At 44.4% G+C, this 24582-nt stretch overlaps 1 protein-coding gene and 1 non-coding gene across 4 annotated transcripts in view; one reads left to right on the forward strand and one right to left on the reverse strand.

Moving 5' to 3' along the window:
- The first annotated feature begins 2417 nt into the window (after positions 1-2417).
- On the forward strand, positions 2418-2489 carry trnad-guc (transfer RNA aspartic acid (anticodon GUC)). The gene has a single exon. It is a non-coding gene; the product is annotated as a tRNA-Asp (tRNA).
- Positions 2490-4305: 1816 nt separating this feature from the next.
- Positions 4306-24582, reverse strand: part of snapc4 (small nuclear RNA activating complex, polypeptide 4) — a 41391-nt gene continuing 21114 nt past the window's right edge. For all 3 annotated transcript variants that reach the window (XM_078426100.1, XM_078426101.1, XM_078426102.1), the window contains 12 exons: positions 24333-24439; positions 22820-22914; positions 22433-22527; positions 21175-21260; positions 19853-20278; positions 18538-18766; positions 16047-16117; positions 15488-15535; positions 14602-14629; positions 10339-12206; positions 7175-7315; positions 4306-4677 (listed from right to left, as the gene is read on the reverse strand). In XM_078426100.1, the coding sequence (XP_078282226.1) occupies positions 7193-7315; positions 10339-12206; positions 14602-14629; positions 15488-15535; positions 16047-16117; positions 18538-18766; positions 19853-20278; positions 21175-21260; positions 22433-22527; positions 22820-22914; positions 24333-24439 (3176 nt within the window). In that variant the 3' untranslated portion in view covers positions 4306-4677; positions 7175-7192. The remainder of the gene's footprint in view (positions 4678-7174; positions 7316-10338; positions 12207-14601; positions 14630-15487; positions 15536-16046; positions 16118-18537; positions 18767-19852; positions 20279-21174; positions 21261-22432; positions 22528-22819; positions 22915-24332; positions 24440-24582) is intronic.

Below are 24582 nucleotides of genomic sequence, written 5' to 3' on the forward strand. Positions count from 1 at the left end.
GGAAGTCTTAATGAATTGTGAAGTGGAACAAAATGGGTGAGGTCATCTCTCAAATGAGGCTCCAGCGCTTACTCAATTCCCTCATTCAATTGTTAGTGTAAGAAAATAACTGCAGATGCTGGTACAAATCGAAGGTATTTATTCACAAAATGCTGGAGTAACTCAGCAGGTCAGGAAGCATCTCAGGAGAGAAGGAATGGGCGACGTTTCGGGTCGAGACCCTCATTCAATTGATCATAATCATTGAATTGTACAGCTGAAACTGTTTAGCCAGTTGGGCCCCTGCTAACTCTTTAAAAATGTTTCTCTATCTAAATGTTTCATCATCTCTGACCCCTCTCACCCTGACCACAAAATCTTTGAAGCACTCCCCTCTGGAAGGCGACTCCGGACTGTCAAAGCAGCCACAGCCAGACATAAAAACAGCTTTTTTTCCCCACGAGTAGGAGTCCTACACAATAACCAAAGTCTGGAGTCTCTTTTTTGCTCTGGTTTATTTTCACCCACATGTTTAGATGTAATGTTGTATCCTTATTGTTTTGATGTGGTTATGCTTTATTCTTAATTGTTAAATGTATGTTTGTGTTGTCATTTGTGAGCGGAGCACCAAGGCACATTCCTTGTATGTGCACATACTTGGCCAATAAACGTATTTATTCATTTATTCGTTATATAGTACACATTTTAGCATCAAGGAGGTACAGTAATGCAGCGTTAGTACCCAATCCGAAACATCGACTAACCATTCTCTCCACTGATGTATCTGACCTGCTGAGTTATGCCAGCACTTTGTGTTTGTGCTGGTCAAGAAGGCACAGCAATGACTGTTCTACCTGAGAACACTGAAAAAGTCTGGTCTACCCCAACAGCTGCTGACGACCTTCTACCGCTGCACCATAGAGAGCATCCTAACACATGGCATCCCTGTGTGGTATCTCAGCCGCACGGAGGCAGCGTGGAAAGCTCTTCAGCGGGTAGTCCATAGAGCTCAGAAGACTATCGGAACGCAGCTACCAGCCTTGGAGGGCATCTACAACACACGATGCCTCAGAAAAGCCACCAGCATTCACAAAGACTCCTCACACCCCTGCAACAGTCTGTTCGAACTTCTACCATCGGGCAGACGCTACAAGGCCTTCTACGCCCGCACCTCCAGACTCAGGAACAGCTTCATCCCCAGGGCCATAGCTGCTATGAACCGGTCCTGCTGAGCCGGATGGTCACATCGCACAGTGATCCGGCACAGATCTACTTGCACTTTATTCTGTTTTAAAACTGTTTCTAATTTGTTTCATTGGGTTGCTTAAATTAATACTGACTAGCTAATTAATTTATTGCATCGTATGGGAGGCGCATTCCCAATCTCATTGTACCCCTGTACAATGACAATAAAGATATATTGTATTGTATTGTTTCACTTGGTAATGTTGTGGTTAGTAAATCAGAGACCTGGACCAGGAAGTCAAGTTCAAATCCTGTCTGAAGAATGGGTCTGAAGAAGGGTCTCGACCCAAAATGTCACCTATTCCTTTTCTCCAGAGATGCTGTCTGACCCACTCTGACCCAGATGCTGTCTATTCCAGCTTTTCGTATCTTTCTTCAATAATAACACGGTATCCACTGATGTAGCATGCAGTGTAGATCACTTACTCCATGCCTCACATTATTAAACATTCACCGAGAAATGTTTAATTTGTATTTAAAACATTGTCTCTTCCATCTTCATCACAGCCAGTTCCTCATGGACTGAAATATTATTTCTGCAGGTTAGTTTGGAATATCTCATCACCCCTTCAAGCAAAGGCTTCATAGTTCTAAATGCAACAGAACAGATTAAACCGTCCCTGAAAATGTTCAAAATACTTGGCAGGTCAGGCAGCAACTGCAGGGAGTGAAATGGTTAACATTCTAGGTTAGCAACATTTAGTCAGAACTTCACACTGCATCAACACACAAGAACTGCATCCCAATGTCCGTCACGTTTTGCAGTGGGTGGCTGTGGAGATTATAGGAAGTCAACTCACCACTGCCACTTCTGCATTTCTATTCAGATCATTTATCTAGATGTGTTCATTTGGGCTTTTCATTCTTAAGCCTTTGATTACAGAATTGATTGCTTTAATAGATGCACTGGAAGAAATCCATCCAGCCCCGCTGTTAATGACTGGCCAAAGCTCCACTCTCGTTTGTAGAAGGTGAACCAGTCTGAAGGAACCATAAGATTTTGCCTCGTAAGCCCAGCTGCAGCAGGCATCCCTTCTGGGGAAGTTAGGTTTGTGTATCCGGTGGAGTCAGACTGGGGAGATGTCTGAGAATTCCCAGTAAATTGCTTTGCTGGATTAGGGATGTTAGGTATAAGGAGAGGCTGGGCACACTCGCTTACTCTGGACACTTGAAGTTGAGAGATCTGATAGAAGTCCTCGTTAGTATAGTGGTTAGTATTCCCGCCTGTCACGCGGGAGACCGGGGTTCAATTCCCCGACGGGGAGACAACTTTTGTGCGGCACGGTGGCGCAGCGGTAGAGATCCTGCCTTACAGCCAATGCAGCGCCGGAGACCCGGGTTCGATCCCGACTACGGGTGCTGTCTGTACAGAGTTTGCACGTTCTCCCCCTGACCTGCGTGGGTTTTCTCCGAGATCTTCGGTTTCCTCCCACACTCCAAAGACATACAGGTTTGTAGGTTAATTGGCTTGGTAAATGTAAAAATTGTCCCTCGTGGGTATAGGATAGTGTTAATGGGTGGGGTTCACTGGTCGGCGTGGGCCAAAAAGGCGTTTCCGTGCTGTATCTCTAAACTAAGCTAAAAAAAAACTAAGTACATAATGTTATGAGAAGCATAGACAGAGGTATATGTTATTATGAGAGGCATGGACAGGGTAGGGTGGTAGAAACTGTTCCCAAGATGGAGATGTCAAAGACTAGAGGCACAGCTTTAAGGTGAGATGGGAAAGTTTAAAGATTTGCAGAGCAAGTTGTTTTTACACAAGATGGTGGGTTCCTGGAACAGCATGCCAGGGGTAGAGGCAGATATGATAGTGGCATTTAAGAGATTTTTTGATAGGCACATGGATATGCAGGGAATTGAGGGATATGGATGATATGCAGGCAGATGAGGTAGTTCATCTTGGCATTACGTTCGGCACAGACACAGTGGGCAACAGGGCCTGTTCCTGTGCTGTACTATGTTCAATTCATTTTGGGAGGAATGTTCAGTGATGGATGCTCTCGTGAACAAATGGACTGCTTTGCCTTGGACTATAGCACATTTCATGATCAAAGATGCAGCTTCACCCACTCAAACGTTGACTCAAGGACTGACGCCACGTGCCGAGAGAAGTGATGCACATCGCTTCAAGGGGAATTCACCCTGACAGCCAAGGTTTCAAGATTCCCTCGAGCCTTCTAGGTTATCTGCGGAAAATGAAAGCAAATACTAAGGTTGGTGGGGTTCTGCTGGACTGCTCAGCAGGTAAGTCAGCATCTGCAGGGCAACAGGATGCTCAAGTTCAGTGATCCTCCAAGACTCTGAAAGGTACATTAAGTGAAATTAAGGGCGGTAGAGTTGTTGCCTTACAGCGTCAGAGAGCCAGGTTCAATCCTGACTACAGGTGGTGTCTGTACGTTCTCCCTGTAACCTCGTGGGTTTTCTCGTTTCCTCCCACACTCCAAAGACGTACAGGTTTGTAGGCTAATGGGCTACTTACTGTAAACTGTCCCCAGTGTATAGGATAGTGCTGGTGTATAGGGTGATCGCTGGTCGGCGCGGACCTGGTGGCCAAAGGGCTTGTTTCTTCGCTGCATCTCTAAAGTCTAAAGCGAAATGTTAACTTGTTCCCTCTCCACCTATCTTGCAGACCGCAGGATAAATAACGACCCAAGTTTCTGACCATAAACAACATCATTTGCTTGGGGAAAGTGAAAACCGGGAGAGCTTTGAGCTGCTTGGTGATGTCCAATATATCAAATAACTGGCTGCCATCCCAGAGATTATCCACATAGTGGGGGCTGGGGGCTGGAGGGGAAACAAAGACTCATACGAAAGAAGAACCAGGGCCTCAAGTAAACAGAATGAGGAAGAAAAGATTAATGAAGTGCCAGATTTTTTTCCCTTTATTATCCAAGGTTCATCTGGTTAAGGCCATGATCCAAGTGAGGAAACAGGTTATTCTGCACAGTATTGACTGCCTGCTTCAACTATCCCTGTTATCTGGAGAAAGCTCCCACCTTTAGGTTCATCTCCTGGTTACCAAAGAGTCCAAAAAAATCAAACGCTGAGCATTTAAAGAAGAAATTTATTTCTGAGTAAAATATTTCTTATTTGGCCACATACACGACACAAAAATTACAAATGATTCAGGAAGCTGCAGGATTCTGTACAATTGTTTCATACAGAAGCCCCGTTAACACCAACAATCTGTGGCCCCTTAAAGAAGGCCATAGGAAAGCAGTGTCACAACTGGAGAAAACAACATGCCACTTTTATTAAAATGTCATAACAAACTTTAGAAATAAACATTATTTGATCCCTTTCTTCCAAATGTCTGCACAAAGCCCATGTCAGTCAATGGAAATGTAGTTGTGCGAGCGGTCTGTGCACTGGCCCCCAGCTTATACTCCACCTCCAAAAGAACAGGTTCAAACGCGAAACAGATCCAAGAAACTGTAAACTTCATTCCTAGAATTAAAGAACATCCAGATTAGCGCTTGGAAGGGAATTCCCAGAAAAGTCAGCAGGACTCCAAAACACTCTTTCTCTCTCCACAAACGTGCAAGTTTGTACATTAATTGTCTTCCGTAAATGGTCCCCAGTGCGTAGGATCGATCTAGTGTACGATGACCAGCCTGGACGAGGTGGGCCTGTTTCCACGCTGTATCTCTAAACCCAACACCTGGATCGACTTCCGAGAAGCTTCCGGAAAGGAGAAAAGCTGCACAAGCGTAACTGGAAGACCCTGGAACAGCTGATTTCTATCCTGTGGGGGCAATGCCACTTATTCTTCCCAATGACCCCGTTTCAAATAAATTAACCGCGTACCTCCATCACTGAAGGTTGTTACAGGGCAGCAGAGTGAGCCCGTGTGCGTTCAAGGAGGGGGTTCAGGATAATTATTGTCACGTGTACCGAGGTACAGCAAAAACATTTGTTTTGATTGTTGTCCATCAAATCACAGGTACATAAACACAGTCAAGCTGAACACAAGTACAACAGAGCAAAGGGAAAGATACAAAGTGCAGCATTGTAGCGCACCAGTTCCAGAGACAACGTCCAAGGGATAATGGACATGATCACACCTATGCTCTCATGCTACCCCAATATCCCTCCTGGACAGAACATGCCTTGCCCTCACCCTCCACCCTGCCTCCAATGACCATCCTTTGCAATTCCTACCAGCTCCAATATTTCACTGCCTGTCACATATTCTCATCTCCTTTCAATATTTTAACACAATGACTCCCTGGTCCATTCTTCCTGTCCCACAAACCACTTCCTGTTGTATGGTACTCTCCCAAACAACGGAAGGATTTGCAACTCCTGTCCTTGCACCATTTCCCTCCCGTCATCCAGAACCCCCCCCCCCCCCCCCCCCACCTGTGAAGCAGTGATTCACACTTCTTCCCAATCTCGTGTACTGCAATCTGTGATCACAATGTAATCCTCTCTACACTGGAGAAACCAAATGCTGATTGGACGATTGTTCCGTAGAGCACCTACCTGCCTTCGAGCCCACAGGCTGAACTTCAGTTTCGGTTGCCTGCTCCATTAATTCTCAATCCCACCTGACTTCACTCACCCACGCTGTTAAACCAAGGCACAACACAAGCTTGTGGAACAAGGGCGGCACGGTGGCGAAGTGTTAGAGTTGCTGTCTTACAGCGCCAGAGACCTGGGTTCCATCCTGACTAAGGGTGCTTGTCTGTACGAAGTTCGTACGTTCTCCCCATGACCTGCTTGGGTATCCTCTTGGAACTCTGGTTTCCTCCCACACTCCAGACAGACAGGTTTGTAGGTTAATTGGTTTGGTATAATTGTAAATTGTCCCTAGTGTGTGTAGAATAGCATCTCCTGTTGGAAACAGACCCTTTTGGCTCACTGGGTCCGCGCCGCCCAGCGATCCCCACACATTACAACACTATCCTATACCCACTAGGGACAATTTTTACATTTACCAAGCCAATTAACCTACTTATCTGCACGTCTTTGGAGTGTGGGAGGAAACCGAAGATCTCGGAGGAAACCGAAGATCTCGGAGAAAACCCACGCAGGTCACGGGGAGAACGTACTAAACTCCGTACAGACGGCGCCCGTAGTCAGGATTGAACCCTGGCCTCCGGCACTACATTCGCTGTAAGGCAGCAACTCTACCGCTGCGCTACCGTGCCGCCTAATAAACCGTCTGTTTAATCCAGACAAATGAGGTGTTACACTTTAAGAGGTCAGTAATTGGCAGGACCCTTTGGAGCATTCATCTAGAAGATACAAGACCTCACTCTGCAAGTGAAAAGGTGGCATACAGCATATTTGCCTTTATTGCTTCCTCTAAGTAGAACATAGAGCAGAATGGGAACAAACAAACAAACAAACCACCCCTACCCGCAAAGTCTGCGTCAAACAGGAAGCCTGAGCATAATCTATTCCCTACAAATCCATATGCACCTATCCAAAAATACCGTAAATGCTAATATCGTATCTGCCTCCACCACAACTCCGGCATCACATTCCAAACATTGCTGCTCTCTCAGGTAGATGCCAATAAAGAAAATAAACAAACATGTGCAGATGATGTGCCTTCCATTACAAAAAAAAAAATCACAATATGAACCGTTTCTTCAGAACGCATTAACACAGTGTCGCCTGTACTACATTGTGTGAGATGGTGAAAGTTGCTTTTAAAATGCAAGTCTTTTATCTGTTTTTCAGCACCTCCTTGCACAATATTTTGCACTGCCGCTCTGAACCATTCTCCTACCGCAACACTAAATCTGAACCCGAGCAAAAATATGATCCAAGTTTAATCCGGATTGAGAAGTCTTGCACCAAACCTCAGCATTTATTACGACATAGTCTCAAAACGGTAGTATTTCACAATCCACCTACAGAAATATTGCAACATTAACCAGTTTCATACTCAATCACCAGAACTTCTCACTGACACATAGTTTTGCTTCAATACCTCTGCATATTCCGCAACCTAAGGGTTTTTCCTCAGGCGATGGCTTCGTCTTGTTGCCATACGAACCTCGCCCTCGGGGGCAACGGAAACTTCTGGAACATTGGAAGGTTCTGGGAGATTTTGATCCTCTGGCCTTGTTTCCTGACAAGATCAGAAAAACAATAAAAGGGTTAAAACTCAGTAAAAACAAAAGCTACCAGCATGCACGAGATTTTGTAGAATCCAAGGCTAATCAACCCAACCTTTTTTCTTAATTTAAACATTTTGATCACATTAAAGGCAGGAATACAGAGAGTTGAATTCTGTCCAAATCTTATATAATACATGCCTACCCTGGTCCAATTTTTTTTTTTTTTTAAAACAAGCTATTCTCATGTCACTAAAAGCAAAAATCGCAGATGCTATAAATTTGAAATGAAAACATTTCAAAGGCATTTTCTATTTTATTGTTATGTCATTTTGCCCAGTTCCATTAATTTGCAGCCAACTAGGTAGACTCTAGGGCCATTTATTCACAAAATGCTGGAGTAACTCAGCAGGAGGAATTCCTTCTCTCCCGAGATGCTGCCTGACCTGCTGAGTTACTCCAGCATTTTGTGAATAAATCGATTTGTACCAGCATCTGCAGTTATTTTCTTAGACTCTAGGGCCAGATGTGTCAATGAAGGTGATTTATGAAGTATTCGGCCGTGGCCTCATATTGATGAAGGACTGGTTTAAGGCTCCCTGAATGAATTACAGGCCCCCTGGAGGGAGTGGGAAAGAGAAGGAAAGGGCAGTGGAGAGTGGGCCAGAACACATCAATGAAGAGCCGGCAGTGATGTAGAGACTTCCTGGCACACTGGACCTAGATTTGTCTGCTACAGTGCAAATACTGAAAACGAGCTCTTGGTCTGTCCCTGCATTCGACAGTAAATCCAGGGGCCAGACACACTTCACACCAGGGCGACACAGTGGCGCAATGGTAGAGCTACTGCCTTACAGCACCAGAGATCTCTGTTCAATCCTGACTAGGGGTGCTGTCTGTACGGAGTTTGCATGTTCTCCCTGTGACCTGTGTGGGTTTTATCTGGGATCTCCAGTTTCCTCCCACACTCCAAAGATGTACAGGTTTGTGGGTTAATTGACTTCAGTAAAATTGTAAATTGTCCCGTGTGTGTAGGATAGCGTAATGTGTGGAGGTTGCTGGTCGGTGCAAACTTAGTGGACCGAAGGGCTTGTTTCTGTGCTGTATCTGTGAACTAAACTAATCCCCTCAGCCTCTCGCTGCTGGTTCAACTAACAATGCCCACAATCATTTCATTGGAGTTTGTAATCTACATCTGAACACCAAGTTTTATGTTTACATTTATTTCACAATAGTTTTTAAAGTGAAAACTCATACAATTTTAAACAAATCCAATTTAATTAATTCTTTTCCAGCCACCTCTCATTAGAGACATTTAGAAGTAGTGAAAAAAGGCTTCTGACAGCATGTGGTGTCAACAAACCATTAAGGCAGTCTGTGAACTTGTCACCACTTTAGAGCCAGGCTCAACCTAAACAATGGCTGCAGCAGCAATGTCAGGAATGGCGGAGCGGCACAGTGGTGCAGCTGGTAGTGCCACTGCCCCACAGAGTTCGATCCCGGCCTCGGGTCCTGCCTGTGTGGAGTTTGCACATTCTCTGACTGTGTGGGTTTCCTCCCTCCTTCCAAAGAACCGAGGGTTCGTAGGTTCATTGGCATCTGTAAATTACCCGTAGTGTGTGGATGAGAGTGAAATAACAGAATGGGTGATCGATGGTCATCGTGGACTGGGTGGGCTTAAGGGCCCGTTTCCACACTGTACCTCTGAACTAAGGAAGCAGCCATGCTTCCACAAAAGTGAAGCGGAGGTTGTGAGTGCAAGGCGGCACCTGTACAATAAGCCAGTCCATTAAATACCTCAGAAAGTCTGAATTCAAATCAAATTCACTGAGCCACCCGCACTGGTTAACATCCCTCTCCCTCAAACTAAAGCTCAGCTCTCAGAGCACCACAACCACTGACGTACAGAGAGTTTACAAACCCTTCCAATTTTTGCTAAAACTCCGCTGACTCTTCCATGTTTGTTGGTGAATTAGAAAGATATTTGTCACAGTAATGAATAGCGCGCCAATCACTGAGCATTGGAGAATGTGCAGCAAAGTGTCCACAGTGTATTTAGTTCAGACCTTTCAGTTAATGAAGAGATAGCTGTGTAGGAAGGAACTACAGATGCTGGTTTAAACTGAAGATAGACACAAAAAGCCAGAGTAACTCAGCGGGTCAGGCAGCATCTCTGAAGAGAAGGAATGGGTGATGTTTCGGATCGAGACCCTTCCTCAGACTTCAGTGAATAGAGATGCTGTCTGACCTGCTGAGTTACTCCAGCGTTTTTGTGTCTATCTCTATTCACCAAATCCTTTTCTCTAGAGACGCTGTCTGACTTGCTGAGTTACTCCAGCTTTTTGCATCTAAAGGAGATAGTTGCCTTGTTTGCTCAGCAGCCACGAGGCAGAAGTAGTTTGGATCAGCTTCTGCTTCCAGCTCCTTCACATCTAACCTTCCTTCATTACATAACTAACACTGTTTGCTCTACTTCCTTTTCTAAAGAGTCCACAGTCATACCATCTGCTGCATGAGCGTGCTAACCGTTTTAAACACTACATAACCAGGTGGGGAACACCATCCAGGTGGGCAGGTTCACTGGTGTGGGTGGGGAGGGTTTAAACTACATTGGTCGTGGGATGGGCACCAGCATATTGTAACAAAAGTGGAATAAGGCGCACAAAGTAGAAGTGCGGGATAATAGAGAGGAAGTTTTTCATTATCAGATGGGAGCAGACAAAAAGATTATGAGAAATTCAAATCTATATTTAGAATCCAGTACAGTCAGAACCCTTTCCCCCATGTTGGAAACATCAAATACTTAAGGGCAAAGATTTACGGTGAAAGGGGCAAATTGAAAGGAAATGTGCAGAGCAAGTTTTTATTTTCTATACAGAGGCTGGTGGGTGCTTATAATGCACTGCTAGGGGTTGTGGTGGAGACAGATACAATGTGCAGGGAATAGAGGGGTATTGATCATTCAAGCAGGGGAAGGGGGGAATGAGAGGGGAGTGAGGGAGAAAATATCATGAGAACATATCCTTCTCTCACTTACCAAACTGCCCAGCAAGTCACAGTCAAATGACAGGTCAGCTGGGATTTCAAAGAGCTGGTTTGGCTGGCTGCTGGTTACTTCCTCCATCATGCACTGTTCTGGCAATCCTTCAGTATCTTCCTCACTCTCGATGTCCGTCTCTGTGTACTCGCATTCTTCTGAGGAGTCCTGATCGAGATCTTCATTTACTGAGCTGCTTGTGGTGGAAGTCCCCTCTGGCGGTAGCGTAGCCAGAAACGCAGGTAGTGTGAAAGCAGAGAGAAAGCGAGCCTTCAGGAGCTGGTATGCAGGGCTGCCCTGCAGACGCTCCCTCACTTGCACCCTGGCTGCCTCAAGTCTTATTTTGGGATCAATTGGCTCATTCACGTCGGCTGCCTCGTGGGCAAGCACGTTCTGCTCCAGGACCTTCTTGTGCAGCAGAAGGTTCGAGAAGCCTCTCAGAGTCGCGGCAAAAGGTGGCAGATAAGGTAGACTAGTTTGCGTCCCTGGTACATGGATACCACCTTTACCTTCCAGCCAGTCTCTCGTTACTGGATCTTTGTCCTCACACAAAAGTGTAAAGTCAATAGAGGTTTTGTCCGACTGTGACGGCGTGGCGGGCTGCCTGGTCCCCTCAGGTGGAGCCACGCTGCCGGGCTGTGTCCATGGCGACGTGGTGCTTGCAACATCTACAGTCACCCTTGAAGGTCCAGACCCCTGAGCAAGCTGTGTGGTCGATAAAGGGGTGGGATCGTTGCCATCAATGCGGTTAGCTGCCACCTGCTTGGTGGCCTCCGGTGCTGGAAGATCTGTGGACGTTGTTGCAGCACTGGTGGATGTCAGACTTGGAGCCAATGCAGACGAGAGTGTTTGTGTTTGTTCAATCTGCACAGAGTTGGATGTTGATGGGATCAACTTGCACACTGCCAGGGGAGGAGTGTTCAGTGGCTGGGTTGAGGACAGCTTTACACTGGCGGTGGTCTGTACTGGTGCAACATTGGGGCCACCAATCTCCGACTGACTGGGTGCAATGGTGGAGCCCAACGAGGTGCTGGCACCCACTCCGCTCTGGGGAACGGTGGTAAAAACCGTGGTGGTGGTTTGGTTGGCGTCAGTGACTGAGGTGGGAGTTTGGGTATTCTGATTGGGCAGGCCCACGACTGTGCCTGGAGGGAGACAGAGCAGACCCTGGGGAGTGACCAGGGCCATGATGGGCACGGTGGAGTTAGGGAGCATTAGTGGAACCACCATGCCGTTGGTCTGCAGCACAGGCTGCACTGGTGGCGCTGGAGCAATTGGCTGCAGCCACCTAGCATGGCATGTGGCTTTAGCGGGTGGAACAGAAGCAGCATTCAGTGCGTTGATATTTTTCGTTGGTTCGACTATGGCTGATGAACCTACCTGACTAGAGTGTGGTAATGGAGTAGCCCCTGGGTTAGTTTCTCCATTGGGTTGCTCTGACAACAGCTGCTGTGTACCTGCCGCTGGCTTACCACATGCAGCGTGTCTGACCATGGATTCAGTCTTGGGCTTTGTCCTGCTCCTGGTTTGAATTGAAGATTGTTCAGCCACTTGTGATTCAAGACTGACGGGCACCTCGCTAGAAGGCACGGGTTGCGTCATCAGCACCACCTGTAACGGTGGCTGGATTGTCAACGGCTGTGGAATGACCAAAGGTCTGGACACTAGTCTAGAGGTTTTGATCAGGCTCCTGGCTCTTCGCGTCTCAGCAAGCAGATCTTGGACAGTCTTTGGTTTCGCTTTTGCAGGTGCTGAGCTGAGCTTAAACCGAGCCATTTCCATGGTCTTCCCATTGCCTACGTTAATGGTGGCTCCTTTCACCTGGTTCAGGTAGGGCCCCGATCTCGACTGGTTTTCACTCTTGATTGCTAGAAAGGAAAATGACAAGGGAACTGTTGATTGTGAGGCAGAAGCAAAAAAGGGGAAATAGTTTTGGTTGTGGGAAGCTCTAATCACATTTGTATTATTTGAATCAGAAGCATACAATGTAGTAGCAAGCCAGATCCACCCACAAGTCTAAGTTTGTCGTTTGAAAGACCCATGTTATTAAACTGAATGTAAACCCCCCCTCCAAATGCTGAACATGTGAAATGAAAGTAGAAAATATCAGAGCTCAGGTCAAGGAACAAAGGTGGAAGAGAAATAGTTAACATTTCTTATCAGGGTCCCATCATCAAAATCAGGAAAAGAGAAAGTTAGTTTGAGATAGCAGGTTAAATGTGGGAAGGGGAAATAGGTGGAATAAATGGAATATCATTGATAGGTGTGACAAGATGACTTCATGTGGCAGCAAAGATCAACCCTATTGGAGATATTGCCTGTAGTCCACCCCTGCACCTCCCCTATCTTCCCTGCCGTCTAATACTCAACTGTCTTCTTCACTTCCTGGACTAGAAACGCTAACTGTTTCTCTTTGCACAGATGCATCCACAAAGTATTTCCAACATGTTATGTCTTATTTATGACATGAGCCACTTCACTTACCCTGCTTCTCCGCAATTTCTCACGAAACTTATCAATGTCACTTTAAGTTTTCAATACAATATTATTTACCACTCCTTGAATCGACGTAGTTCAGGACATAATGCACCACAAGAATCAGTTTTGCATCTCCACTCCAGTTCTTTTACCAATTATATTAAACCTTGTTTCCATGCATTAACAAGCCCTGTACATGGTCTCACATTATATTCTTTCAAAAACGTTTATGATTGCAAACAATTTCAATAAATCTTTCTTTAACTCTCCCTGTAAGAAGTGCAATGCCGAGTTCTCTAATCTCATAACTCTCACACTTTTTAGTAAGTCTCATCTGAACTCTTCTCTTTTCCTATTTCTCCATTCTCCTGTATGTGCTGGAGAATTATTTAGTTGACTACTGTGACCAGTAAGCAGCAAGGTACTGGCTTTGCAAATATCTCAAGAGAAAGGACTGACTTGAAAAGTCTCCTATCCACGTGCCCCAGTGATGCTGCCTGACCCGCTGAATTATTCCAACACTTTGTGCTCTACTCTTTGTGGACAGAAGGGGCAGTTCTTTTGCTGTTCTATGTACTCAGGAGAGAGGCTTGTGACAATTAATCACAACTTTCCAAGGATAGGGAGGAAGGCAATCTAGTCAAACAAGGGTCCTGCTTTTTATTTCTATCACAATTTGCCATAGTAACAAACATCCTGGAGACAAAAAGGTGTAAATCTCAATCCAGATTCTTCTGCACAAAAATCACAGCTGATGCTCTGGTTCAGTACAGAGAAAACAGTGTACTAATGGGGGTATTGTCTTTCAATGAGGCATTAACATCATTCACAGACTTTGCCTTCTTGTGCAAATTATAGAAACTACCAGATTATTTTGAAGAAGAAAGTTCTTCCAAAGTTTCCTCCGTAATTATTTATTTTCTCAGTCACACAAAAAAAGCAGGTTATATGATCATCATATTGCTCACTGTGAGCAGATGATATTTCCTTTAGTGACTGTGTTTCTAGGAGACGTCATTGGTTGTGAAAGTGCTTCATGACATCCTGACAAGTCTTCCTCTTCAAACAAATGACATTGATCTACACCATCCTGACTGGTTACTATCACGCTTCATCTCCAATCTAACAAAGCAACGATTCAATCTACAGGGACCAACAATAGAAACGACACGGGCCAACAGAGAGAAAGAAAATGCCTGGAAAATTCTCCCCGACCTTTGTGAATAAGCTTAACCAGCCACAGCTTCATCAGATTTCAGGCTTACAGATACCAGACAAGGGTCAAGGCAACACTGTGACAGACTCTACCAACACACCCCGCCTCAATTAAAAAAAATCCCTCTGTTGGAGAGGTACAACAAATATGAATACACTTCCTAGGAGGAGAGGAACGGGTGACCACAAGAGAAGTAGTGAGATGACTGCAAGATGACTTTTAATTTCATTTACTACAAGTGGAGTAATTGAAAAGCTCAAAATAGAGGAACTGAGAGTGTTCACATCTGAAGAAAGATTACTTGTATATATATGTATTAGAAAATCACCAGAGGCCATAAGCATCTCTGATCTATGGCCTATTGGAGGCTGGACCATTGGAACAGCGTGGCCCATCCAGTTGGCGGGCTGAGCAAAGGGAAAATAGTTAACACTATAAATTGCAGGTATATACAATTAAATGTTGGCAACAAATTTGTGGAATCATGATTGTCAAGAATATTTTAATTATCATATGCCCAGAGACCAGAATAATTCTCAGATACGCGTCATTAAAAAGCAGCGTCATACCTGGCAAGCTTTGAGCAGCCTTGTTCATCTAAAGTAAAAACACAATGATTAGCACATACTTTCCTAAAACAAACTATCCACCATAACAAAAATAGAATTACATCAATAAACAGAGGATGGAAAGAAAAAGAGACAATTGCCAACAGTAGAAAATAATCCACTGAAGTCTATGAGGGTCTGAGCTATGGGCAGAGGTTAAGCAGGCTGTGACTCTATTCCTTGGAGCGCAGGAGGACGAGGGGTGATCTCAGAGAGGTGTATAAGATCACGAGATTGGGTAGATGCACAGAGTCTCTTGCCCAGAGTAGGTGAATCGAGGACCAGGGGACATAGGTTTACGGTGAAGGGGAAAAGATTTAATAGGAGTCCGAGGGGTAACTTTTTCACACAAAAGATGGCGGGTGTATGGAACAAGGTGCCAGAGGAGATAGTTGATGCAGGAACTATCCCAACATTTAAGAAACAGTTAGACAGACACATGGATAGGACAGGTTTGGAGGGATATGGACCAAATACTGGCAGGTGGGATTAGTGTAGCTGAGACAAGTTGGATCGAAGGGCCTGTTTCCACACTGAATCACTCTACAAACCGTATATCGAGAAAGGTGAGGGAGAGGTATTGGGCATATTTTGACTGCAAGTGCATGGAAATTACCTTTAACTGGTCAGTACAAAGTCAAACAGAACTGAGTGAACATGACTCTGCTTAACTCTCTCAGGACTCTAAATCTGTCCAAGCACAAAATTTCTCCACCACGTTCTGTACCAATAAGTGCCCAATTTTCAAAGCTTCCATCTATTAACATTGTTACCACAGCACCAAGATTAAATGATGCCCCTAGTCAACATCCCTGGATCAAACGGAGTCATCTTAAGTCTTCAGTACCTTGTCTTTTATGATCTGCATGCATCCTTCTTTATCAATCCGGAACACCTGCAAACAACAGAGGTACATGCGTCATTGTCACAGACGTTGCCAGCACTATAGGACAAGGGTTCTGTCCATACGTATACATAGAACATACAGATAGCAAATAGGCATGGCGGCCGTCAAAACTAAAACTGCTGATTTAAAAAGTGAAGTAAGTTTAACCACGTATAACAAGTTCCAAGAGATCAGTGTAAAAGTAGGGCACAGCGTTTACCAAGAATCTTTGTATGTAGGTGAAGTGCAGCAATTGCGGAATGGGATAGAGCATATTAGGGAAATATGACTGAATCAAAGAACAGATGTTTTGTCTTGAGTGGCAAGAATGATTTTGCCAGTGGAGGTTACAAACCACCGGACAAGCTGCAACAGCAGTTGGATCACTTTCAGTTTCAACATGAATGGACCATTGTGACAGGCCCTTCTGTCGAGTGCCCTTGCCAGGTTTAATAATAATCTGTGCAGATCATTTTGAGTGGTTTAATGACAAGCAAAGGCTCACAACAGAGAAGCTTACCTGTAGCAAGAGAACAAAAACAGGAGTGCTGCTTAAACCAGTTGCTTCCAGTCTCTCACGCTGAACATCAACTGTTTGCAAGAGAAGGAAAGAGTTTTAAATATTAATGCCCATCCTTAAAATGTCCAGTTTCTCCACTTAAGTTTAAACCTTTGGGCTGAATTTAAAAATCAGAATAAGTGCACTGAACTGGTGGATTGCTCCACAAGCTGCTAGTTGGAGTTATTTTACTGCCCCAGGATAATGCATAAAGAATGCACATCTGAAGTGCTTCCTATGGTTAACGTGAAGGTCCATGGAACTAGTGTGAACGCAGTAGTAGTTTCCCCAGTGTCCTCGACATCAATACTTAGACCTCAGCTTACGTCGATTACCTAGTTATCACTCTTTGTATTAATGGTGGCTCTGCAGTTCCTACGATGGCAGCTTCATGGCAAATAGTACAAGAATGCAAGAGTACCAAGACCCCTCAAGTCTGCCCTGCCTTTCAATATGATCGTGACTGATCTTTACTGGCCCAAACTCCTCTAAGTTCTTAAAGATTATTTGACCTTTCAAATATGTATCTAGCTTCACCATAAAATATATCCTATGATCTGGCATTCACCACTCTCTGGAGCAGAGAATTCCAGAGATTCACAACCCCAAGATATTTCTGTGCATCTCAGATTTAAATGACTAGTTCCTTATTGAGTAGCTCTGCCCCTGTTTTGTGACTCTCCCACCAGTGAAATGTCAATAATTATCCTATCCTCTACGTTTGAATAAGGTCACATATTATTCTTCTGAACTCCAAGGAATAAACAGACAAACTATATCGGCTCCATTAATTTTAAAAGTTGCCCCGAGATGTGAAAGGCCCCTTTGTAATTGTTTTAAAAAAAATTAAATGCCACGAATATAAGTAGTATCTAAAAGAAAGGGTAGATCAAATGTTCTGATTTACTACTTCAGAAAATACATGAAGCATTAATTGATGCTTCTGATGAAACCTGGAGATTAAAAAGACATGCAGCAAAAACTTTGATCACAGTCGTAGATTTTAAGAAAGGGTTGTTTGAGGGAAGGTGGGTTGGTGCACAGATTTGGAAGTGAATTGTGAATTTCAGACATGAGATATGAACAGCATTGAACCAATTAAAATTAAAGGGCGCTCAAGCTGCAAGAAGCACAATTTCACAGACCATGGAGGGTCGCATGATCTTAGAAGGCTAGAGAGTGTTGAGGCCATTGAAAGGTTTAAAAATAAGCATTTAAAATAGACATTGCTGGTCATGGAACCTGCTGTAGGTCAAGATGTGCATGGATTTTAGTTGAGCTTCAGATGTTGGAATTGGTATGTGGCAGGCTGGTCAGGATGGCATTAAGAGGCAATGGCGCGGAAGGATTCACAAAATGCTGGAGTAACTCAGCGGGTTAGGCAGTATCTCAGGAGAGAAGGAATCGGTGATGTTTCGGGTCGAGACCCTTCTTCAGACTGATGTCACGGGAGGGGGGCGGGACAAAGATAGGATGTAGTTTGAGATGGGAAGACAGTGGGAGAACTGGGAAGCGGGAGGGGAAAGAGAGGGACCGAGGAACTATCTGAAGTTAGAGAAATCAATGTTCATACCACTGGGACGTAAGCTGCAACGGAGAGATTAGTTAGATTTATTATTGCCATGTGTACAGGGGTACAGTGGAAAGCTTTGTTTTGCATGCTATCCATCAGATCAAATACTAGATATTTAAAATCATGTCAATCACAAGTACAATGGATAGAGCAATGGGGAAAGATACGGAGGCAGAGAGGAAAGCTCTTCAGCGGGTAGTCCATAGAGCTCAGAGGACCATCGGAACACAGCTACCAGCCTTGGAGGGCATCTACAACACACGATGCCTCAGAAAAGCCACCAGCATCCACAAAGACTCCTAACACCCCTTCAACAGTCTGTTCGAACTTATACCATCGGGCAGACGATACAAGGCCTTCTACGCCCGCACCTCCACTCAGGAACAGCTTCGTCCCCAGGGCCATAGCTGCTATGAACCGGTCCTGCTGAGACGGATGGTCACATCGCACAGTGAACCGGCACAGATCTACTTGCACTTTATTCTGTTTTAAAACAGTTACAATTTGTTTCATTGGGTTGTTTAAATTAATACTGACTAGCTAATTAATTTATTGCATCGTATGGGAGGCACATTCCCAATCTCGTTGTACCCCTGTACAAGACAATAAAGATATATTGTATTGTATTGAGTGCAGAATATAGTTCTCAGCATCATAGTGCACCAGTTCCACAGACAAAGTTCAATGTCCACAATGGGGTAGGGGTGTGGTGGACAGTACCCTAGCTTAAGGAAGGAGCATTCAGACGCCTGGTGGCATTCACTGGGGAAGTTATGAGCTTTAATTTCTCATAGGAAATTTGAGGAAGGATAAGGTGGTTCTCTTGTAAGGGCTCAGAGATTCCCAAGGCAAAATCCATAGGTAAGTTGTGTTGCTTACTTTCCCTCTGCACAACTGGCCTTGCTGAGGTCCATCGGGAGATCTCTGCAAGCAACCGTCTTTCCAGATTTGTGTCGGAGAGCTTTGCTGCACCCATCCTACGCCTTGACTGCTTGGCATTCCTTTGGGATCGTGGAGGCTCCTGTTGCTCATCAGTTGCCACCAAGCTCTGGGTGAGTTTGGGAGGAGGCTCTGGCTCTGGCACTACTGTTGATGCAGATGATACACTCTATACAAAAGGGAAAAAAAAAATTTAAAGTTGGGGTCTTCCTTCCGTTGGTCAAACTCACGCTACAGCCACAGCCTGTTCCTGAGCTCCTTGGTCTTCATTCTTCACTCAAATTAGTCAACATGGGCAACTCTAACATGGTTTTGGGCCCGTGCTGGCTCTACTGTTTATTCTCACTCTCACTGTCATGTAACCTTTTGGACAAGTATTTATTCAATTCCCTTTCGAAATTTTACAACTAGATGCCCTTAACAATCTTTCAGGCAGTTCCAGATCACAACAGCTCACTCTGGTCATTTTCCTGATCACAGCGTGCCTGTCCTCTGATTACTGACTTATCTGCCATTGTAAACAATTGGCTAATGGGATAAATGCACCACCAGTCTGAAGAAGGGTCTCGACCCGAAACGTCACCCATTCCTTCTCTCCCGAGATGCTGCCTGACCTGCTAAGTTACTCCAGCATTTTGTGAATAAATCGATTTGTACCAGCATCTGCAGTTATTTTCTTATACTGGCTAATGGGATAAATGCACCACATGTTATTACATAGAGTCAGAGAGAAAACAGCAGATAGCTTTTTATTACACTAATAACCAAGAGCGCGAGAGATTATATTCCTACAAGCAAGGATTGGAAATACAAGAAAAATGATTTGACCATTCAGAAAATGAAGAAAAAAATGCTGGATTGTTGCAAAAATCTGATTCACTTTCGTGAAATAAACTCGTCAATAACTTATCTGGGTCTACATCTGATTCCAGAGCTACAATGGACATGGTTGGTAGGAGACACACACCACACAGCTGATGGCTAAAGCAAGATGGCAGTTATATCAAACCCATCCAGGTATTAAAAATGTAATGCAAATGTGCAGAGGGGCACCATAGGTGGATTACAATGTAAACAACAGAAGCACTGAACTATTACCCTTCCCCCTCATTTCAATGGATGAATGTTGATCATGGAGAATGGCCCAGAGTGTTTATTTTTGGGAGCAAGGGTCCAAAGATTAGATAGATTCGGAATGCCTACGATCTCCCACTCTCTCGCCAACCACCAGTATTATTTTTGAACGTCTCCTCACCTTTGCCGTTTCCCCTGCACCTGGAGTAGCATTGGTTGGCTTGGGGATATTTCTCCAAATCTTGCTCGATCTGGGTCTCCCGCGATGGGTCTGACTTTCAATCTTCAAATTGGCCACATGCTGTTCCACTGCTGCGTTGTCACCTTTGCTTGCTGTGTTTTCCTCCGCAGGTGGCTGTTCCTTTTCGACGACTGGAACCCACCGGTCCACATCCAACACTATGATCTCAGCTGGCTTCTTGCGTTTTACCTGCCGCTTCTTGGGTTCGACTTTCGGGACAAATTCATGGTCTTCGTCTTCCTCTTCCTCCTGCTCCATCTCCTCCAAGATGTTGTCATTCTCAGAATCCTCAGAACTCTCCTCAGGAGTGCTTTCCCGTTTCCACGGTTTGATGATCCGTCGTCTCCTCTTCCGTTTCCGAGGAGCCTTTAAGATGTTAGGAAAATAAACTAAACTGCCGTTTCAAAATTTAGTAGACACAAGAAAATGCATATGCTGGTTTACAACAAAAAAAAGACAAATCAGAGGGTTAGGCAGCATCTCCGGAGAACATGGATAGGTGACGTTTTGGGTTGGAATTCTTCTTCAAACTGAATATAGAAGGGGAGAAAGCTGGAAGAGGTGGGGATGGGACATGGCCGGGCAAGTGATAGGTGGATATATAAAAGGAGGGGCATTGATTGGCAGATGGTTAGACAAAAACAGGAGATAAGTCAAGAAGTGTGAGATAAGAGTAGAAGAGTGAAATGCCACTCCTTCACTCTTTCCCCTTAACCCTGCAAATGCCCATCCAGTTCCCTTTCAATGGCCATGGCAACTGTTTCCAGAGCAAAACACAAGGTGCTAGTGGAACTCAGCGGGCCAAGCAGCATCCGTGAAGGGAGTGGACAGGTGACATTTCCAGCTGGGACCCTTCTTCACACTGATTGCGGTTGGGGGGGGGGGGGGGTGGACTGGAAAAGAGGGGTAGGGGACAAGACAAAGTTTAGGGGGAGGGGGTTGATTAGCAGATGGGTAGAGTAAGTGATGGAGGCTGGAGGTGAAAAGGAGGTGACTATTTCCACCTCGCTCAATGGCAATGAGCCTTTAGATCATAATTGCTCTATCAAAATGATTTTCCTCACATTCCCTATCTCTATCTTATGCAGGACGACCAGTTAATTGTCCTCTGTAAATTGCCCTTAGTGTGTAGGAAGTGAACTCGAAAATTGGATAACACAGAACTAGAATGTACAATGGTCGTCATGGACTTGTTAGGCCATGGGGTCTGTTTCCATGCTGTTTTTTTCAATCAATCAATCGCACTGAGTATGGATCCTTACCGCTAGGCCTGCTAGTGCCTTCCATTTGCTGAGGCACTGAGTGTCGGTCCTGCCCGACATCTCCGCAGCTATTTTGGACCATTTGCCTGTTAAAACAGAAAGACATTGAAAACACTGAAATGGTGTCTGGGAATAGAGTAACAAGTGATAAACTAGAATTTTAATTCTGCAATTCAACACATTGAGACCTGAATTGACAACAAAAGGCGTGTACCACTGTTTCCTGAGGACTTCACAACCAGCTTTTTGGCACCTTACGATCAAGAGCGAGTAACACTTGTCAGCTAACAATAGAGGAACCAAGCTGTGGCTCGTTTGTTAGTGCTTCTCAAACGAGGTTGACCTAAATTTGATATTAGGACGCCAATTTCAAAGCTGTTGCTCTGATAGGCATCAGAGCCTTGAAGAACTCTCGGAATTACCACAAACATTTGTGTGTGTTCCTGTAAGTCTTCACCTTCTATCTAAAGGCCGTCCTCATGGATTACAATGCACCTATCATTCGTTATCACCCAAGGTTCTCTAATCTGATTGGAAAAAAACCTCCACTCACTACTATATCTCTATCTTGTCAAATGAACCTGCTGCTTCCTAGAAATAGAGCAACCAAGAATAAATTGAGCCTGGGTAGGCACAAAATGCTGGAGTAACTCAGCGGGTCTGGCAGCATCTCTGGAGAGAAGGAATGGGTGACGTTTCGGGTCGAGACCCTTCTTCCAGCATTTTGTGTTTACCTTCGATTTATACCAGCATCTGCAACTTTCTTTCCTACACAATAAATTGATCCTGCTTGGAGCTGGAGGGGAAACAGGAAGAACATTTAGATGGAGGAAAAAGCCCCGAGGATTGGAAAGAAGCAAAATATTTATTTTAAACTTTAGGGAATTATTTCATAGAACTTGCAACATTTTATGTGACTTTATTTTGATGTTCTATGCTGGAAATTATTTCATCTGTCTTTTACTTGTGAGCCAATAATGGACTGCAAGATGACGTACAGATTAACATTCAATGGGAAGATTCAGGTCAAATTATAAGAACCAAAAGCTAATCAAAGGCATATCTTGTTTGACAAATTGAAGATATAATGGCATGTATTTTTAAAGAAAATGCAGAAGATTTTGTTTCTTTAGAAAGGACATGCAGCACATACAATGCACAGTGACCACCACTTCAGGGCATGAGTGCGGAAAGGGAACCAAACCTGGTAAAGTAGCAAAATTAGTTTTCAGGCCTGGCACGTGCACTCGTCTCTTACCAACTCCATGCTTCTCAACCAATGCTTTAAAATCGCTCACTTCTTTTTCTGTCCATTTTCCTTTCCTCACATTTTGATTTAAGCCATTCCGGTATCTGTGGAGATTTTAAACAACCTTTATCAACACCACATCTCAGGCCTACCAAAACCGTTCCCAGCAATTTATCACTAAAAATGTTACAAGGCCGCCACTACTGGGTAACAGAACATCCAGCTTACAACCTGCCCAATCAAGACAGTATTGCCTTATTAACATTCGTCCTTTTATTACCAATCATGCAGCCATTCCCCGTGCCACAAGAAAACCATCACCAATATACTATTGAGAGATAATCCGCCCCGCCTATCTCTGGCAATGCCCTCCATAAGTACACACTACAAACATACCTGTCTCTACATTGGGAATCCATTCTCCCAGGGACCATCTCTTGAATCTTGTACCAGTCCCGGCTTCCATATTTTGCCACTGCCTTCAGGAGAAGCTGGAAAACAAACCAATCTATTATATTGGTCCTTAATCCTGCTTGGCCACAGAGGGATAATCTGTGGGGTTACCTAGAACTAGGATGTTGTGTCAGAATAAGAGAAGATGATTTTCTTTCCCTCAGGACTGCAAATATTTACTTTCGGGCAGCTATGAAAACAGTCATTGAATATATTCAAGGCATACATGTATGTAAATATTTTAAAAATCAAGAGGTGTAGGGAGAGTGTGGGAAGACGATGAAGAAGCTAATGGATCAGGCATGATCTTATCGAATCAGAGAGCAGGTCATTCTCACGTCATTATGTCTCTCTCTATCACAACACTCCTAATCCAATATCCTAGGCGATCCTAGCTGCATATTATCTATTGTATGTAGATTGTGGGTCCTAAAGCCATCAAATATTACTCTCTTGCCTTTGGTTCTATACCTCTATACAAAACTATAGGATTCAGTTCTATCTTTTATGTCTTTACCCACATAGATTAAGTTCTGGATATCTTGGGGGAAATCAATGATATACCCGATGACAGAGAAAGAACAGTGCGTCAATGCAATTAATAGGAATCTGAACGGTAACTTTTTCCACAAAAAGGGTGGTGGGTGTGTGGAACAAGCTGCCAGAGGAGGTAGTTGTGGCTGGGACTATCCCAACATTTAAGAAGCAGTTAGACAGGTACATGGATAGGACTGGTTAGGAGGGATATGGATCAAGGTGGGGCCCGTGCAGCTGGGACATGTTGTCCGGTGTGGGCAAGTTGGGCTGAAGGGCCCGTTTTCACATTGTATCACTCTATGACTCGAAAAAGTTTCCAAGAACTAGTGTTGCAGGATACAATTTCAATCAGCATCCTCGATTATGGTGGGCAAATGTAATCAGATAATGATGATGAAGTCTTCTGAACCCATCATGTACTGCACACAGAATCAGATTTTGCTGCAAAGCCTTGGGGTAGAAAGAATGACCAACATTTATCTTCCTTGTTCACCTTAAGGCGAGGTGCTGAAGGAAAGTCTCTGGGCTGATGCCTTTTGAGAGAAGTGGAGGGGACAGAAAAAAAATGTAGTAATGTGATTTTAGAAGTGGTGATGTCAGTAAACACAATCACAGTCTGACTTGACTAGACTCGGACCGAGTTTGCCTCGACTCAACTGTATAGGTCCTCCCAAGCTTACGAACAATTGACTTACAAACAGCCCATATGTAGACACAAACGTTCGGGAGACCAGCGGGTTGGATTAATCGGCTGCTGTGGGGCTGTAAGCATCAATCACTGTGTGGGAACTGCTTGTGGCCACATTTCCATCTGATCAGGTTGCAAATAGTTCTCAGGATTGGAAACCATGGCCCGGGGAGGACCTGCCTGGTGATCCAGGACAGAGAAAGGAAGGACCAACAGCCAGAAATAACCTACCTCATCCTCTTCTGGTGTCCAAGGCCCTCTTGTCACTGTGGGATCCAGTGCCTTGGACCAGCGATACACAATCTGTTTGCTATTCCGTCCCTCCATAAAATACGCAACTGCAATGAAGCAGATTCACATTTCAGAATCTTATCTATCCAAATTAAATCAAAAACGGTGTATCTGCTAATTAATACCAGAGAATGGTCAAATCAAAAGACTGCTGTTAGACAGATAGGTTCCTTTAAAGACCACTTGTTTC

The sequence above is a fragment of the Rhinoraja longicauda genome, chromosome 31, assembly GCF_053455715.1.
Source record: "Rhinoraja longicauda isolate Sanriku21f chromosome 31, sRhiLon1.1, whole genome shotgun sequence".
In the NCBI taxonomy this organism is placed as follows: Eukaryota; Metazoa; Chordata; class Chondrichthyes; order Rajiformes; family Arhynchobatidae; genus Rhinoraja; species Rhinoraja longicauda.